Source organism: Prenolepis imparis, unplaced genomic scaffold (assembly GCF_030444845.1).
Source record: "Prenolepis imparis isolate NDT839.2.m4 unplaced genomic scaffold, iyPreImpa1.0 SCAF_9, whole genome shotgun sequence".
NCBI lineage: Eukaryota > Metazoa > Arthropoda > Insecta > Hymenoptera > Formicidae > Prenolepis > Prenolepis imparis.
The window spans coordinates 980,135-998,123 of record NW_028141167.1 but is presented as its reverse complement, the minus strand read 5'-3'; the positions used below and the strand labels follow the sequence as shown (position 1 = coordinate 998,123).

Below are 17,989 nucleotides of genomic sequence, written 5' to 3'. Positions count from 1 at the left end.
GAAAATACAGGTGGACACAATTGGCTATCGAATAGAGAATTTTTGAAGTTCAAAAAAATTTACCATTTGACAGCCAATCGGGTGACATTGCGCTTTTTGTCGCATGTCGTGCCAGAATATTTTCAACAGCACATATAAATAAATAAATATATTGAAATAAATATATATATATATAATTATAAATATACAAAAATATTTTACAATATAATGTACATAATATATTATAAATTATATAATAGAGGTTAATTTATTAATTGATGTAATTTAATCATTTTTTTTTAAATTAAATTTTATCTTTATTGTATGAATTTACAAAAGAAAGATTACATCATCAATATTGTTGAGCAATTATCCCGATAAACATTTTTTTTAGGGATTTCAAAAAAGTAGATTTATATTTACGGAAATAAATACATGCTGATGGATAATAAATTATCCTTGTTTGTAGCATTGAAGATTATCGATGAACAGGTTTAATCTCTTCTTCATCTTGTATGCCACCGCTCTAATCCTGTAATCATATTATTTCTTTTATATAATAAACATACATTTCAAGAATTAAAACAAAATCGGAATTTGTAATTGATCAGTAATGGCTTAGAGGAATAATCACTGTCATTCAGAAACACGGACCTTTAATATCATCATGACTAAGAATAGTATAATTATAGAGAATAAAAAGTTATATCGATATTACAAATAGAAATTATATAGTATAATTCTTCACATCTACAAACCTGTATAGATTAATGTCGATCTTTTTGGGAAGCAAGTTTTATTCCTTCATGAATTAGAACATCTTGTATGCCATCGCTCTTTTCCTGTAATCACATATTATTTCTTTTATATATAAACATACATTTCAAGAATGAAAACAAAATCGGAATTTGTAATTGATCAGTAATGACTTAGAGGAATAATCACTGTCATTCAGAAACACGGACCTTTAATATCATCATGACTAAGAATAGTATAATTATAGAGAATAAAAAGTTATATCGATATTACAAATAGAAATTATATAGTATAATTCTTCACATCTACAAACCTGTATAGATTAATGTCGATCTTTTTGGGAAGCAAGTTTTATTCCTTCATGAATTAGAACATCTTGTATGCCATCGCTCTTTTCCTGTAATCACATATTATTTCTTTTATATATAAACATACATTTCAAGAATGAAAACAAAATCGGAATTTGTAATTGATCAGTAATGGCTAAAAGGAATAATCACTGTCATTCAGAAACACGGACCTTTAATATCATCATGACTAAGAATAGTATAATTATAGAGAATAAAAAGTTATATCGATACAATATTACAAATAGAAATTATATAGTATAATTCTTCACATCTACAAACCTGTATAGATTCATGTCGATCTTTTTGGGAAGCAAGTTTTATTCTTTCGTGAATTAGAACTCTATAGCAGATTCGACAAAGAACATTTATTCAACCAAGCTCGTTCAAGACATGAAAAGTCTCATGTAACTGTAAATCCAGGCAACTGGTTGCCAATTTGAATATTCATTTTCCTGATGCTTATTAAGTTAACATCAGGGATAGAGATGTAGAGTGCTCTACAAACAATAACCTACAAAAAACAAAGAACATTTCAATAATTTTAATGTATTATATGAATTGATACTATTGATAGCTTCAATTTATGTCAGAATAATTAATTAAAATCACTGTTAAATCAGCAACACAGACCAATAAATATTTCATCATTCAAACAAGACTTTTCATGTATGTGTATAAGAGACATTAGAGGAATTTGAGATTAGAGTTTATACAATATTAATTTAAATTAATTAGGAATAACGATCGAGTATTTATCAGCCTTTTGGTATACAATGTATCCTACTTCCTACTCGATTTTCTAATAAACATAATTTATCATGTTAGAACAGAATAATTTTGAAAATAGCAAAAAAATCGTATCATTGCCTCGTTTTCTTCCTCATTTTATACCGTAATAAGAGATCGTTTGTTTAGTGATTACAAAAAAATATAGGATTTCTATCATTTTGAGAATGAACATTTTCGTATATCTATAAGATTTTATAGATATCGTATATCTATTATAATTTGATTAAATAGATTCTTCCCGTCGTTCTGAGTATAAAAGTAATAAAATTAGAACAGATATTTAAAAAAACGGTAATTATTCAGTTTAGCGGCCTCACCTCAGATATCAATAAATTTGCACTCATTCGACGCGTTTTTGCTTAAAATGAAAGAATCTGGCAGAAAAAAGCGTCGCTCTGCCCCGCAAAGCGAAATATTAACGGTACGATACGCCATAAAGATGAAGAAGACAACGAAGGGAAACTCTCTACGCAAAATTCCGCGATTAGCCTCCATATGTTCTAGGGACTTTAGAGAATGCTCGACTGTGATTCGTCGATTAGCTTACGGCGAGAGGAAGAGAGCGCGTGTCGATATGCGCGCGCGTTCGACTAACCTTCAAGTGGCGCTGCGTCACGTGGTCGCGCGGCGGTCGGAATTCGGCGGCGCGGAGTGGGGGTGAGTGGTGGGGGGATGCGCGCGCGGCGCTGCGTCACGTGGTCGCGCGGCGGTCGGAATTCGGCGGCGCGAAGTGGGGGTGAGGTGGGGGGTGCGCCGCGCGCGCATCCCCCCACCACTCACCCCCACTTCGCGCCGCCGAATTCCGACCGCCGCGCGACCACATGACGCAGCGCCACTTGAAGGTTAGTCGAACGCGCGCGCATATCGGTGGCTGATGTTCCATTTACGTATTTTATTACGTCTGTGGGCCGTGTTTTTATTCCTCCTTCCTACTGTTATGGCACGTGAATTTTTCAATCATTTCTATCATTTGAATCATTTGATTGATCAGAGCGAAAGAGATAAGGATTTCTCCATCTCGATTGATCGATCAAATATTTGTAGCGTCAGTTTTGTAGCAAAAACGCGTCGAATGAGTGCAAATTGATTGATATTTGAGGTAAGGCCGCTAAACTGAATAATTACCAAAAAAACGAGTAATTATATTTATATAAGCTTGAAATATGTTGTGCGATATACTTAAAGATGAAACACGTGGTCGGGAACGCGATGGGCGAATTAATTTTTGCGACGAATGAATAATCGCGAATAAATCGCGATGAAAACAGTATAAGAAAATCGTAGATATTTTGAACAAGATATAAGCGTAGAGGAAATAAAAGTTTCTTACCATCTTGTGCTCTTCCTTTCTTTTCGTGCGAGAAAAACCGCTCGACATGCTCCCACGTTGAACGTCGTCGAGGAAATGAGACACCAATCCAAACGCCAACGGAAGTGAGCGTTCCATAGCGAGAAAAATCCTTTCTACTAACCTAACCCAACCATCTCATGGTGCGTTCCAAAATCCTACACATGAGAAAGAAACACAGATTTGTTCTGATTGGTCAACTACGTGTAGGATTTTTGAATGCATAGTTGATATTTATTTTTTTTTCTTCTCATTTATTATATATATATATTATTCTTTTTAAATTATTATATGTAAATTATTTAGAGTGCAAGTTTTGTATGTGTTATATGTATATATGTACTTGAATATTGTATTTAAATTGTTTGAAGTATTTACTTATTATATTAATAGTTAATTCAATAATTTTATATTTGTTAGAATACTGTTATATAATGGATTTGTTAAAGAGTTATATAGTTTATTTATTATTATAATATATATAAATTACTATATTTTTGTCATAACTTTGTTGGAGTGATATCTAATATAATAAAGTAATCTTAATATAGCTGAAGGTGTCACACCTGAGATTTTATTCGCTGCGGCAATCTGGAAGATAAATCTTGTTAACACATATAATATAGAATTTTTAAATAGATGCAAATGATTATTAAAAAGATAACGAGTGACTATATGGGAAGGTTTTTGTATTTTTTAAATAACAATAAATATTATAATGATTTAAAAAAGGCGAATTTATATGAAAGAGGTAGCAATAGTAAAAAGCTTACCGTGTTTGGAAGATACTTTGTGAGTTTCTCTCGATCTTCAGTGGATAAGTTTAATTCAGGACTGTAACAAAGATAAAACAAACAATTAGTAATTTTGTTGACATACCTTTTTCAGATATAAAATATAAGGAATTGTTATTTTTATCTATTTTTTTTATCAAACAGCAACTTAATAAATAAAATAAGTGTTTGAGATGTGCATATATATTTTACCTATTATAATCAATATCTTCAGGTATAGTCATTTGCTCGTTCCTCCTAATATCTTTCACTTGATCCTGCTGATTCGCAACAACATGAGCATATTTTGCCTCTATCTAAAAGTCGAGTCACAGTTATTAGTATTTATCGATGAATATATTTTTGTTTTACTTAATTATTTTTAATTAAAATTTCTAAAACTTTAACTTTATTTCAAAAAGTTGTTTGAATTATAACTTTTTTCCCAAGATATAATGTTTATTATCGCAATAATATAAATTTACAAACCTCTATTCTTCTCGCCAGAGCGGGATCTTTATCCAAGTGACCTAACAAATTCGGCAACCGGTTTGCTAATTGCTCAAACGTGACTCTTTCGTCGTTTGTCAGCGAAAGCATCTCAAAGGCCGATTTATTGTCAACAGTCTTGACACTCCTCATTTTTAATAATTGTCGCCACTTACTGCTCGATCGCACTTCGCTCTTAAGTATCTGTATAGCTTCCTGCATTTTGTTAAGAGTCTTTCTCGTCTTGTCGATTCTCTCGCGGGATACGCAACCCACTGCATAGCCCTTCTCTGTCAATCTCTGATCGGCGTTATCGGGACGCAGACTTACTCGAAATTCTGATCTACTAGTGAACATTCTGTATGGCTCCGTAGTACCCTCTGTCGTTAGATCATCAATGAGAACGCCAATATAACCCTCGGTTCGGCTTATTAAAAGCGGTGATTTCTTAAACACCTGGATATACATGTGAACAAGATTTTTTTAGAACGTATTGAAAATTATATATCTATTTATCAGAGCTTCCCAATCGATATCACTAAGTAATAAAACGTGAGGATAGAATCTTTTATAGAAATAAAAAATTGAAAATTACTTCTCTTCCGCAATAAGTTGTTTTTTTTTAATTTACAACAATTAAAAAAATATGATAATATAAATTAAATTTTTTTTCTATAAGGAAAAGATTTCTAGTTAATATGCAATCACCTTAGCGGCTGCATTAACACCCGCGACGATACCTTGTGCGGCAGCCTCTTCATAACCGGTGGTGCCATTTATTTGTCCAGCAAGGAATAGCCCAGGAATTTTTTTCGTCTCCAATTGGGAGGTCAATTCTCTAGGATCTACATAGTCGTACTCGACACCGTAACCAGGTTTCACTATAAGTGCACATGTAAATAGCTTATAATTATGGTTGTACAGGTATATAAGTAATAATTAGTTGAAATAATGCAAAACTCTTAATTATAGACAAATTAAGCAATCACTTTGCATCTTTTCCAAAACTTCGAAAAAAATCGTAAAAATAAGATTTATACATAGATTGTATGTAATGAATTCTGCATAATCTTCAAACTATTTAACATTTAAGATTAATTGAAATTTAAGAAGATAATAATATAAGAAATGTACCTAGACGAGCGTTTTCCAATCCTGGAATACACTTAACGAGTTCCACCTGTTTCTCTTCTGGTAAGGTGCACGACAATCCACTCGGATAAATTAACGGTGAATCCAGACCTTCCGGTTCCAGCCAAATTTGATGCCTATGCGTTTGGAATCGCAGAATCTTACTCTCTATGCTGGGGCAATATCGCGGACCCGTGATCTCCTCCGTGACGTGTAAGTTACAGTGCATATTGTCTTTTATAATCCTCGCGACATCCTCATTCGTATATGTCAGATATGTAAATACTTGTTTCTCGGGCGGTAGCCACACATTGTCACTCATAAATGAGAACGGTATCGGGGAATCATCTGGCAAGTATTTCGTACACTTGGTGAAGTCAATGCTATCTTTTTCCAATCTTGGCGGTGTGCCTAAAAATATGTATAATCTAATTAATATATTATTATAATTAAAAGTTGTAATGTTGTAGTTTTTTAATATATAAAGATATAAATATTTAATATATATAAATTAATATACATATATACAACTTGTAGTGCAAAATAAAAAATATGTCTCTCAAATTCTATGTTGTGTTAATTAGTAGAAAAAGAGATATATTGTATGCATAGAACATAACTTACCAGTTTTCAATCTTCCTATCTGAAATCCAAGTTTGTCAAGTGTGTTTGCCAGACCAATACTGGCTTCGTCATTCAATCTACCTGCAGGTCTCTTCTCCAATCCGATATTTATTTGGCCTTTTAAGAAAGTTCCTGTGGTTATAATTACTGCGTCACCAAATATTTTTGTTCCATCTCCTATAAAAGAATATATTTTTGAATAATAAGAATAATAATAATACTACTAATATTTTTTAATTTATATAAAATAGTATAATACTTCTAAGGAAATAGATTAGTGTATGTAATATATTAAATTCAATGTTAAATACAAAAATCAAGTTATTTTAATTAAGTTTAGTTAAAGTCAAGTTCTTTTATTCTTATATATTATATCTATCTTTCTATTTTATTATAAAGTTTGAAACATACTGAGAATTACTCCGCAGCAGGATAGAGGATCATTCGCTAAAATCAAATCTTCCACAGAGGATTCATAGATGTGTAAACCAGACATATTGAAAAGTTCTGCTTGAAGATGTTTTTTGTATAACGTTCTATCGATTTGAGCTCTGAGACCCCATACCGCCGGTCCTTTGCCTTTGTTGAGAACTTTGTAATTTATTCCCGAAATATCACATATTCGACAACATACTCCATCTAAAGCATCCACTTCTCTCATCAGATGGCCTTTTCCGATTCCACCGAAAGATGGATTACACGACATTTCCCCTGTAAATATGTATAATCAAATTAAAATATAAGTAATATGTACTCAAAAGTAAAAAGTTCAAAGACAGGAAAAAGTTAACAAAATATATTCTCAGTTATCCTAGTTATTTTAATATTATATAAAAATTTATTAATGATTTTCTGTCTTATAATTCCAAGTATAGAGAATTTAAACTACAAATTGTTTCTATGTAATATTATATCTGATCTTAAAGTGTTCCTATAAGTGATCCTATAGTGTTACATAAACTTTTCAATATATTATTTCATATATTTATGTATCTACAATTTAGCAAAACATTTTGTGAAAACTAAAATATTACTTTTACGAAAGAATTATATCTTTCACTTTATGCGATGTATGAATATCAATTTATTTGAAAATTTAATCACTGCTAAATAGTTTTAAAGCGTACATACCTATAGTACTCTTTTTCTGAGTAACTAACAATGTCTTAGCACCCATTCTAACAGCAGCGGCAGATGCTTCAGTTCCAGCATGGCCACCGCCAACTACTATTACATCAAACTTCTTCTCGTTATCGTTTGTGATTAGTCTTCTCAATAATTGTAATCGTTTTTGTTTAGAATATGTGTTGAACAAGGATGTTTTAATTTTTGTAGAAATCATTTTATCCAACTGTTATGGTCCTCCTGTATTCTAATTTCTGCAAAAATATGTCTTTAAATTTCAAAAATTTAAGATAACGAAATAAAAAATATCAGAATATATTATACTATTATATTTGTGTAACCCTCTATTGATTCATTTCAAATGTTTTCTATGATGAGATGCAAAAAGAATTATATGCTGTATGAATGTTTACACAATTATATCTGAAATCTATCCTTTTCAAATAAAAATATGTATATATGTTAAAATATTATCAATATACATAAAATCACTTAAATCTCTGTATATAATTTGAAATAATTTATTACAATTATCTCACATAACTTTTACTGTATATTAACATTATTAAATCTACACTTTAAATTTTACATAGCATATTTTTAGCATCTCTTTTAGAATCATATATATATACTACTTTAATATTTTATCATTTACAATAGAAATTACAAGTTATTTCAAATCAAGATAAAATTGGCTGATTCGCAGTGTATATAATATTGATATATTTTTAATAAAAATTATGCTGCCTTCAGATTATTTATAGCTTATTTGATAATCTTTCAGTAATATCTGCAACAGAGGGTTAACAAGAACACAGTATAAAATAAACATTTATTAAATACAAATAGCATTTTGTCGAGAAAAAATGAGAGGAACAAGATATATCGTGTATCAAGAAAGATGATCCGACAACAAATATTCCTGATGCTTCAGGCCTCTGTATAACGAATTGTATCTGATTGCCTTTTGAATTTTCAATAGTATCAATCGTTCGCATAGATCTTCCTTGTTCGCAAACTTCAGATTCGCGTATCCCAGATTATTGAGAAACTCCAGAACGAAGTCGAAGCAATTCAGACTGATATCGTCGTAGTTGACGGATTTCCATCTGACATCTTTCGATATAAATGACAGGGTTTCGTCCCATCGGACGGTCCAGGCGACCGGTACCACCTGGAAGACGACGCAATCGGTCCACCTGTCGACGTCGTTCGTTATCAGTCCGATTTTATCGAATTCGACGACGCGTCCGCCGGAGTCGACTATCCCGACGTGCAGGTCGTCGCGCGTCACGTCGTAATCGTCGAGGAAGCCGCCGCGCGAAGGTCGAATCGCGACACTGGTCGGATTATGAGCGGCGTTGGCGAAAGGATACGGGACGCGGAACGGATCCACGATGAAATCTTGTATCTGCGACGAGCAAACCGGACACGTTGCCGGCACGCGTCTGCAAAATACATTCTTCCTCGGACAATGACGGAAACACACGATGCCCGGATTGTCGTTCATACTGGAGAGTGAGATAAGAATGTCGATTTTAAATCGAGTCAATCTCGCGCAGACTTATTGTTTTAGCTCCGGCGTGTCATCTTTCCTTTTTCACGATAATATCTGTATTAGAATATTTATGTATTATATTAAAGCCCCTTGCACAATGCTAAGCGATAGCGATAACGATAGAAAAATATCTATTCTCTGTTCTTATTGGTGGAATAAAAAATATTTACCAATAGGAACAGAGGTTAGATATTATTCTATCGCTATCGCTATTCCTATCGCTATCGCTTAGCATTGTGCAAGGGGCTTAAGGCTCCTGGGTGCTCACCGCAGCCATATTGGAATCGTGACGTCAGAGGCACACGCTATTTTTTTTAGATGCAATTTCTAAATAAAAACATATTTGCATAAAATAACACTTAAGATCTCTTTAATACACTTCTAAAAAACGCCGAAAACTATTCTTTTCCCTTGACAGTCAATCAATAACCGTAAAATGATCGAGATATCAGACTTTGACATGCGGAATGACCGCGCATGTGCAAAGACCAGAAGGACTGGGCCTCATAATATTACATTTTACAGCTGTTGATTGATTATAAAGGCATCTTAAAAAAAATAGCGTGTTTTCTCGCCTCTGACGTCACGATTTCGACATGATCGGCAAGGTACCAGGAGCCTTAAGATGATATTAAAGTTAAATCTAACTTAACCTTACCTAACCTAAACGAATTATTATTCCATAAATAATAATGTGGAAGTCGATGTCACATCCCGCGATGATGTTCTCGCACAGGCTAAATATACTCTCGTACTTGTTTCGGCTACAATTCGGAAATATATTTGCGTTAGCCACCTCGTTTTATCGAAACAATCGGGTCAATGAATACACATGTCACTTAACCTTACATAAGTCACGTTACATACTTACATGACGCGTATATGCGACTTGTTCTCGTATCTTGTTATGGATTGCAAGATTGACGTCAAACATGTGCGACGTTACACGTGTAACAAGTTAGTAATTACCCCTCATTTGTCACAAATATTGGATTTTAACCTTGAGATTGACAGGATGCTTCGTATGCTATGCGCACATATGATTGCGCACGACATGACGTCACGATCGATATATCAGGTATCGATTGTGACGTCATGTCGATTCGACCTCTCTCTGCCATTTAACTTCAGAACGCAGCTTCGAGCGAGCGCTCTGTTTTCTGTTTGTTTCACTGTTTACTTTCTTCTTTTGCATTCCTCGCTTTAAAACGAATTTTCATTTACATTCGCTCTCAGAGAAAAGGAGAAAAGAGACAAAAAATGCAAAGGATGTAAATATGACGAACGAGTTTTATGAAGGAATAAAAAAATACTACCGCACACACAGACTGGAATCTCGAATACTGTAAGTATCAAAGTAAATTAAAAATGCGAACAGACTCTCTTGTGACATTATTAATTGCTTACCTTTCATTTTCTCTTCCTATCTCTCTTAAAATATAATATTATTATAATATCTTATTCTTTTTATTTCTAAACAAATTTTATGATATTTTATACATTAATAATTATAAAATATTATATTGCAAAATTGAAAACGTTTTTAATATGTATAAATATTACTAACACGTATACAATAATATATTAAATATTAAAGTGTAAAATTATTATTGTATTTTATTGTTAGACTTACAGATATACAAAAGTTATCGTCATAATTATAATGTGTATTTAAAATTATGTTACGTGACATATACAGTTGATAAAAAAGTGATTACATATATATAAACAACGTATATATTTCTCTTGAAAAGAATATGTTATAAAAAATATAAAGAAACCATGCAAATTTTATATGCTAGCTTGGAGACAAAAATGGAGCACTTTTAAATATATTCCTTTATAATCTTTCTAGAAAATCGATTTGTTATCGACAAAAAATTAAAAGTATTAACAATTTTTAAAGTATAAATCATTTAGATTCTAATAATTTTCTCGCAAATGAAATTTCAGAGAATTGTAACGAATAACGGATTGTCATTTGTTTCCTCAATTTGAAATGTCTTGACTTTAATAGAATTTTAGTTTGAAGTTGAATTACCAAGCTAACAATAAGTCGTGAAACGGAGAAGTTTGAAAAGTTCGAAATCTTTCAGCGACTCTCTCGTCCCTAAGGAGAAAATAATTCCGAGTTTCGCATAAAGCAACGCGACGTATTCAATCCTTTCCGTCAATTATGAGATATATCTAATGCGAGTTCGCTTTTCCTTACGCAGCATTGTTTAAAAATAAAATTGAAAATTATTTAAAAATTGCTTTATTGCACAAATAAATATGCAATCGAGTATATGTATGTACACAAATGTTTAATCATAGAACGATAATAGTCAGAAGAATATTGTTGATAATAGTCAGAAGAATCTATATTATTAATGCCTATTTGGAAATATTTATCGCTAACGCGTTTACAAATGCCGGATGCATCGCCTTGGCATTTATTGTTTCCCGCGGTAATATTATGAGCGCATTAGCGGATTGACTGCTATGTAGCTTATTCCTGACGAGACTTTCCTTGGCGAAAGCCCTCGCAAAATTTTCCTCCTCGTTCCACTGTAAAATCGCCCATGCGAGTCTAGGACGCGAATGCAAGATATACCGTTGGTTTATCTACAATATAATTTAATCGTAATATTATATATAACAAAATATCGTGCATATATCTCTTCATTTCACATAACGTATACTAAAATGTGAATCTTACGCAAACTGGCATTATGCGGGGAGTCATCTCCCTGGTGCGGTGCAACCCATTCAAAAGAGTCACGAGAAATAGATGCGCGGTAATGAGAGTGGACACTGGATTTTTTGGCAGGCATAAGAAATACTTGATTTTGTCCTCGAATTTGAGTGTCCCAAACGTTGTCGACTTCCCCGGTTTCACATCTACGTTTCCTGAAAAAAATGTACGTATACAGGATGTCCTCAAATTCGAGAACATAATAAAATTGCAGCATCAAAGTTCGTAATAAGTGCATTTGCCATTTTTTTTTATTCCAAGAAACAGTTTTTGAAGTACAAGGGTCTAAAGCAACTAGCAAATCACATGCTACATTATTTAGACCGTCGTCTATTTGTGAGTCGTGCACTAATATTAATGACATGTGTACATACGTGATTGACTAAACGTGATTGATCAGCTTTAAAAAGCTGCTGGTTGGAATAAAGAGTGACAAATATTTTCAATATTTAATTTTTTTTACAAACTTTTATGCAGTAATCTTATTATCCTTGAATTTCAGGACACTGTGTTTGTCACAGTTCTTGAAAAGGCACATCTTTGTATATTTTCTGTTGTATTTATTGCAATGTATATATTTAATCAAAGATAAAAATACCAAAATGTATAGTGGCATTGAAGTAACCCGTTAAAATTTCCTTCAACTGATCATTATCACTCGAGCAACCTATTGTCACAAGTACGTCCGCTGTCTGTAAAACTTCTCTGATTTTCATTATTATAGCTGACATACTGCAAAAATATCAACCATTAAATATAGATTGTTACATTAATTATAAAGTAAAAATATTAATCGTTTGTACATTAAATAAAATATAATAGTGATAGGAATCATATGTATATATAATAAATATTGATGCACTCACTTATCAGCCACAATTCCGTGATCCAATATCAAATCGAAACCTTTATTTTTTAATAGCGCGATTAGACTTATTCTGTTGCTATCGTAGACATATCCCGCTGTTAAAGAATTGCCAGGTTCTTCCAATAAATCTCCAATTGACAATATACCTACGCTTGCACGTGTAGCAACAATAACTTGTGTACGGCCTGTAACTGCCAAAAGTCCTAATTCCGCTGGACCAATACGCGTGAATGCTTGTATAATCAGTTTGTCTTTTCTTATATCGCTACCAATGTCTCTTTAAAAAATATATAATTGATTACAAATATAATCGTTCCAGTGGAAAAAAGAAAAAAATAAGATCTATATCGAAAAGAAAAAACTGTTCGTACTTAATATTCTGTCCGAATTCCGGTTTAATCGTTATCATTACTGACTTCGTTATAACATTATTATTATCTATTATTCGTTTCGCATCCTTGACTGGTACAACCGCTGTCGTTTCTGCAATCGGACAAAGAAATAACAGTTAATTCTTTACTGCAAATAGAGAGGAGTGATTAATTTACACTTTTATAATTATTTACCATCGGGAATACGCGCACCACTTTTCACCCACACGCATGTCCCAGACTTGAGAGATACTGGAGTATTCTGCAAAAAATTTTTTGTCTTATAACTTTAGCTCGTTGTTGATATATGAGCGTCTAATATCACAACTTACTGTAATTTCATTCAATACTGTTCTTATGCCTTGACCATCACTTGCTAATATCGCGAATCCATGTTTAGTGGAAACTCTAAATGCTGGCACGTTACAATCCGAATATATGGTTTGGCACAATATTCTGCCATAAGCGTCATATATATTTACTTTGTCAAATTGTCTTTCGTTTATATTAAACTTAATTACTTTACGCATTATCGAAAATGCTTCATCTAGAGAAATCATGGGATATTGCGTATTGGAAACGATATCTTTCAGGTCCATCTGTGAAAAAATTTAATTGTATATACAATTCAATTGCATATATAATTTTATAAAATTTATCTTATTTTTTTTTTTTAACGTAAAAAATAACTTACCTCGTTCATGTTTTCAGGCGAAGATTCCTTGTCATCAATAGTGGTTAATGTAAAATGCTAATTATAAAAAGATTAATTGTATATATAATTTTTCATAAAATTCATCTTATTGTTGTTGTAAAAAATAGCTTACCTTGTTCATATTTTCAAGCAAAGATTCCTTGTCATCAATAGTGGTTGATTTGAAATGCTTAATTGTAAAAAGATTAATTGTATATATAATTTTTCATAAAATTGATCTTATTGTTGTTGTAAAAAATAGCTTACCTCGTCCATGTTTTCAGGCGAAGATTCCTTGTCATCAATAGTGGTTGATTTGAAATGCTTAATTGTAAAAAGATTAATTGTATACATAATTTTTCATAAAATTCATCTTATTGTTGTTGTAAAAAATAGCTTACCTCATCCATGTTTTCAGGCGAAGAAGAAGAATTCTTGTCAATTGACATTGCATCAGATGAAGAAGATGATTTGAAATGTTTAATTGTAAAAAGATTAATTGTATATATAATTTTTCATAAAATTCATCTTATTGTTGTTGTAAAAAATAGCTTACCTCATCCATGTTTTCAGACGAAGAAGAAAAATTCTTGTCAATTGACATTGTATCAGAAAATGTATCAGTAAATGATTGCTTATCAAAAATGGCTGGTGGTAAGATGTCAAACTGTAAAGAAATTAATTGCACATATAATTTTATAAAATTTATCTTATTGTTTTTAATGTAAAATAGCCTACCTCGTCGAACCTGATTTTACGGAAAGAAGAGGATAACTTGTCATCACTAATAACGGCTTGATTTAAGATGTTTGTCTGTAAAGAGATTAATTATATGTGTGTACATACATATATAATTTTATATAAAACTTTTCTTATTGTTTTTAATGTAGAAAATAGTTTACCTTCTTCGTCATTGCATCAGATAAAGAAAAGAATGCTTTGTCAATAATGGCTTGATTTGAGATGTTTATTATCTGTAATGAGATTAATTGGGCGTGTGTGCATGTGTGTGCATATATAATTTCATATAAAACTTCACTTATTTTTAATGTAGAAAATAATCTACCTCTTTCGTCATTGCATCAGATGAAGCAGAGGATCCCTTGTAATCAACAGTGACGTGATATGCGATGTTTAACTGTACAGAGATTAATTGTATATATATACATATATATAATTTTATAAAATTTATCTTGTTTTTAATGTAGAGAACAGCCTACCTTATTCATGATTATAGGCGAAGATAAAGATTTTTCGTCAATAGTGGCTTGATTTGAGATATTTGACTGTAAAGAGATTAAATACATATATATAATTTCATAAAACTTTCTCTTATTATTTTTAATGTAGAATACCTCTTTTGTCATTGCATCGGACGAAGAAGAAGATTCCTTGACAATAGTGTTTTTATTCGCGTCCTTAAAAAAATGTAAAAAGCTTTAATTGTATATATATAATTTCATAAAATCTTTTATTATTTCTAATATATGTAAAAAAATAGCCTACCATCTTTACGATTGTTTTAACCGGAGAAGAGAATTCTTTGCTAGCAGTATATTCATTCGCGACATCTATCTATAAAGAAATTTAATTTAATATAATTATAAAATAGTATAATTTTATAAAATTTTTTCTTTTCTTTTATTCATTGTTTCTAATATAGAAAACACTTTACCTCCTCTAGATTAGATTCACACAAAGAATATATTTTTTCTAAGTTGTCTAACAAAGACATTTCGCGCTCGTCGATCGTCTGTAAAACATTCAATTGCATATACATATAATTAAAATTTTATAAAATCTCTTTTCCTTTTTTATTTGTTGTTACTAACATAGAAAATACCTTCTCTACAGATTCATCAAAAAAAGAAGAAGGGTTTTTACAGCGTTTCGCTTTACGTCTGTTTATAAATAATTTAATTGTGTATACACAATCTCATAAAATTTTTTCTCTCTCCATCATTATTTCATTGTATCTAATATAGAAAATATTTTACCTTTTCCGTAGATTTATCAGACGAAAAAAAAGATTCTTCAAGCTGTTTGAAGGCGTTAGTCACTTCACTCATGAAATAGTTTAAAATCTGTAAAAAATTTAATTATATATACAATCTCATAAAATTTCTATCTATCTATCTATCTATCTATCTATCTATCTATCTATTTATCTATCTATCTTTTTCTATTCCTCTCTTTTTCTCTTGCTTTCTATCATTATTTCATTATTTTTGATGTAGAAGGTACTTTACATTTTCTAAAGTAGAAGAATCTATGTCTTTTGTCATGCTGTTTTCCTATAAAGAAATAATTGAGTCGATTTAAGTCGACTTAAGTTTTTGCACAAAAAATTGAATTAAAGATTCAACTGTGTGATTTGAGTGAGATTTATTCATTATGCTATTCAGCTTTTATATTTTTTAATATACACGTTCCTGTAGTAGCAAAATATTTAATAACTTGAATCATTTAGTTAAATCTTCAATTTTTTGTGCAAAAACTCAAGTCGACTTACGTCGTTCTTCGAGCGAACGACTCAATTATATGTTTAATCTCATAAAATTTTTTACTTATTACTTCATTTTAATATAAAAAATATTTTTTTACCTCTTTTATTTTCTTTATTTTATCGTCGTCTACCTGTAAAAAAATTTAATTGCATGTACAAAATTATTATGTTAGCACTATAGAAAGTACCTTACCTGATTTATAAAACTGATCTTTGAAATTAATCTGTTGGCAAAGTGCGCGACATAACATTGTCGCTCTTCAAGTGACTTCACTTCTATTCTAAATCTATTCAATTCTACTGTCAAATTTATTTGCTGTTTTAATGTTGTCATAATTATATTGCAGCATGTTATTAATGCTTCTTCGTATAAGTCAAACAAATTAATGATTAGCGTCTTCTTTCGTATTCCACATATAACTCTGAGAATACATTTATTGTTATAATTTTAAAAATAAATATTTTAAAAATAAATATATAAAATATGTAGAAATAAAACTTTACCGATGATATTTAAACTCTAGTTTCGCCTTTATTTTTGATATAAGTGATGCAAATTTTTTAAAATATTCTTTATCGACAATTTGTTCAATCATTTCAGCAATATCATTCTCAGACAATTTACAAGACAAGTAAGGTAGATTGCGACCAATAATAAAAATAAAATTAACATCATTCTTATCGCACAAAGAATATATTTTTTCCTATATCGCATAAATAAAATAAATTATAATAAATTGAAACACTAACAATATAAAAAAAAGTTTAGAATATCTGTATAGTTACTATTATAGCATGTGCATCATGTTTTATAATTGCATCAATTATTTCTGACTTAGTACTTATCCGTTTTAGTATAAGTTTGACATAGTCAATAGTCTCATTTGTCGCTATCTTGTGTACTAGTATTTCGTCTAGATTTTCACATAATCCAGTATCTTCGGTATATACTATATACATAATTATAATAAAATAATTAGAACTTTATAATATATATACATATATATGTGTATACTTGCTTGCGGGAGTGTATATTTGCTATACATATTTATAATTAAATTTCGAATTTATAAAATATATGATAAACTCATTCAAATCTATAAACTAAATATATTTTTTAAATTATAATTTAATTCAAATATTCTGAGAATGATATTGCTGAAATAATTGAACAAATTGTCGAAGAAGATTTTAAACAATTTACATTAATTGTAAAAGTAAGTAATAAAGTTATTAAGTAATTCTAATACATTAGAAAAGTATAAAGTACATAAAAAAAATTTATTTTTATGCTACATATAATCATAATAACGATCAAAGATATTGAGCAAGATGCGTAGCTGCATTTAATATTCGCATTTATTAAACGCAGTATACAAATAATTAAAATATTTTATACGTTGTATCTTTTAAAATGGACTGGAATATACATATATATGTATATACACACAGTAACATATATTTCTCTACACGCACATAATATATGTTTTACATGAAGAATATGCTCGTTTCAATACATACCAGTTAGAATTGCAGATTTCATTGTGATTTCTTTTAATATCCTCTTGCAGTTCTAATGCTTGCTAATATAATCGCTGTAAGATTATTCGGCGTTTCGATTATATGTTTGTTCTCAACCACCAAACTCGAATCGACTGGCAATGAGTTGACTTTGCTTAGCCGTGAGAATAGTCAACAGAAACTGTTTCGATGAAGAGTTGTTTATATTTTTTTCTCAAAGCGTTTTCAATACGCCACAAATAATCGCGCGGATATCATCTCGACTTTCGCAATTCCGTTAAAGCACAATAAACCGATTTCTAAAATCCGAATTTATTGCAAATCAAATCTGTATATCACAATAACGTGAATTATTCGAGCGCTGGTTTTA

The 17,989-nt window shown here is 30.9% G+C and overlaps 3 protein-coding genes and 2 long non-coding RNA genes across 11 annotated transcripts; 1 reads left to right on the top strand and 4 right to left on the bottom strand.

Moving 5' to 3' along the window:
• Window positions 1–271: 271 nt before the first annotated feature.
• Window positions 272–3,357, bottom strand: LOC145940529 (uncharacterized). 2 transcript variants are annotated; one of them, XR_014426027.1, is made up of 5 exons: window positions 3,205–3,357; window positions 1,365–1,596; window positions 1,049–1,132; window positions 738–821; window positions 272–511 (listed from the first exon to the last, which is right to left on the bottom strand). It is a non-coding gene; the product is annotated as an uncharacterized LOC145940529 (long non-coding RNA). The 2 variants fall into 2 exon arrangements; XR_014426026.1 differs by lacking the exon at window positions 3,205–3,357 and adding an exon at window positions 2,192–2,347.
• On the top strand, window positions 2,727–6,025 carry LOC145940530 (uncharacterized). Its single transcript, XR_014426028.1, has 4 exons — window positions 2,727–2,973; window positions 5,164–5,379; window positions 5,684–5,828; window positions 5,920–6,025. It is a non-coding gene; the product is annotated as an uncharacterized LOC145940530 (long non-coding RNA).
• Window positions 3,662–9,962, bottom strand: LOC145940527 (5-taurinomethyluridine-[tRNA] synthase subunit MTO1, mitochondrial). Of its 4 annotated transcripts, none has more exons than XM_083045773.1 (11): window positions 9,790–9,962; window positions 9,581–9,686; window positions 7,371–7,618; window positions 6,651–6,950; window positions 6,240–6,416; window positions 5,619–6,026; window positions 5,193–5,365; window positions 4,485–4,940; window positions 4,209–4,312; window positions 3,996–4,056; window positions 3,662–3,813 (listed from the first exon to the last, which is right to left on the bottom strand). In XM_083045773.1, the coding sequence occupies exons 3-11, from the start codon at window positions 7,579–7,581 to the stop codon at window positions 3,712–3,714; spliced, it is 1,992 nt and encodes a 663-aa protein (XP_082901899.1). In that variant the 5' UTR covers window positions 7,582–7,618; window positions 9,581–9,686; window positions 9,790–9,962; the 3' UTR covers window positions 3,662–3,711. The 4 variants fall into 4 exon arrangements, with proteins under 4 accessions (XP_082901899.1, XP_082901898.1, XP_082901901.1 ...); XM_083045772.1 differs by having other exon boundaries at window positions 9,794–9,962; XM_083045775.1 differs by lacking the exons at window positions 9,581–9,686; window positions 9,790–9,962 and adding an exon at window positions 9,191–9,535.
• LOC145940528 (MKRN2 opposite strand protein-like) lies at window positions 7,628–9,208 on the bottom strand. The gene is made up of 2 exons (XM_083045777.1): window positions 9,093–9,208; window positions 7,628–8,976 (listed from the first exon to the last, which is right to left on the bottom strand). The coding sequence occupies exon 2, from the start codon at window positions 8,872–8,874 to the stop codon at window positions 8,257–8,259; it is 618 nt and encodes a 205-aa protein (XP_082901903.1). The 5' UTR covers window positions 8,875–8,976; window positions 9,093–9,208; the 3' UTR covers window positions 7,628–8,256.
• An 883-nt stretch (window positions 9,963–10,845) lies between the features above and the next one.
• On the bottom strand, window positions 10,846–17,774 carry LOC145940411 (gephyrin-like). Of its 3 annotated transcripts, XM_083045527.1 has the most exons (25): window positions 17,620–17,774; window positions 16,885–17,048; window positions 16,603–16,802; window positions 16,292–16,520; window positions 16,197–16,229; window positions 15,590–15,676; window positions 15,268–15,345; window positions 15,099–15,167; window positions 14,948–15,010; window positions 14,813–14,878; window positions 14,659–14,730; window positions 14,495–14,566; window positions 14,331–14,405; window positions 14,149–14,259; window positions 13,994–14,026; window positions 13,860–13,916; window positions 13,726–13,782; window positions 13,593–13,649; window positions 13,231–13,497; window positions 13,094–13,160; window positions 12,899–13,010; window positions 12,526–12,804; window positions 12,258–12,391; window positions 11,624–11,814; window positions 10,846–11,529 (listed from the first exon to the last, which is right to left on the bottom strand). In XM_083045527.1, the coding sequence occupies exons 1-25, from the start codon at window positions 17,639–17,641 to the stop codon at window positions 11,299–11,301; spliced, it is 2,826 nt and encodes a 941-aa protein (XP_082901653.1). In that variant the 5' UTR covers window positions 17,642–17,774; the 3' UTR covers window positions 10,846–11,298. The 3 variants fall into 3 exon arrangements, with proteins under 3 accessions (XP_082901653.1, XP_082901655.1, XP_082901656.1); XM_083045529.1 differs by lacking the exons at window positions 16,603–16,802; window positions 16,885–17,048 and having other exon boundaries at window positions 10,853–11,529; window positions 17,620–17,772; XM_083045530.1 differs by lacking the exons at window positions 16,603–16,802; window positions 16,885–17,048; window positions 17,620–17,774 and having other exon boundaries at window positions 10,854–11,529; window positions 16,197–16,225; window positions 16,292–16,432.
• Window positions 17,775–17,989: the final 215 nt, after the last annotated feature.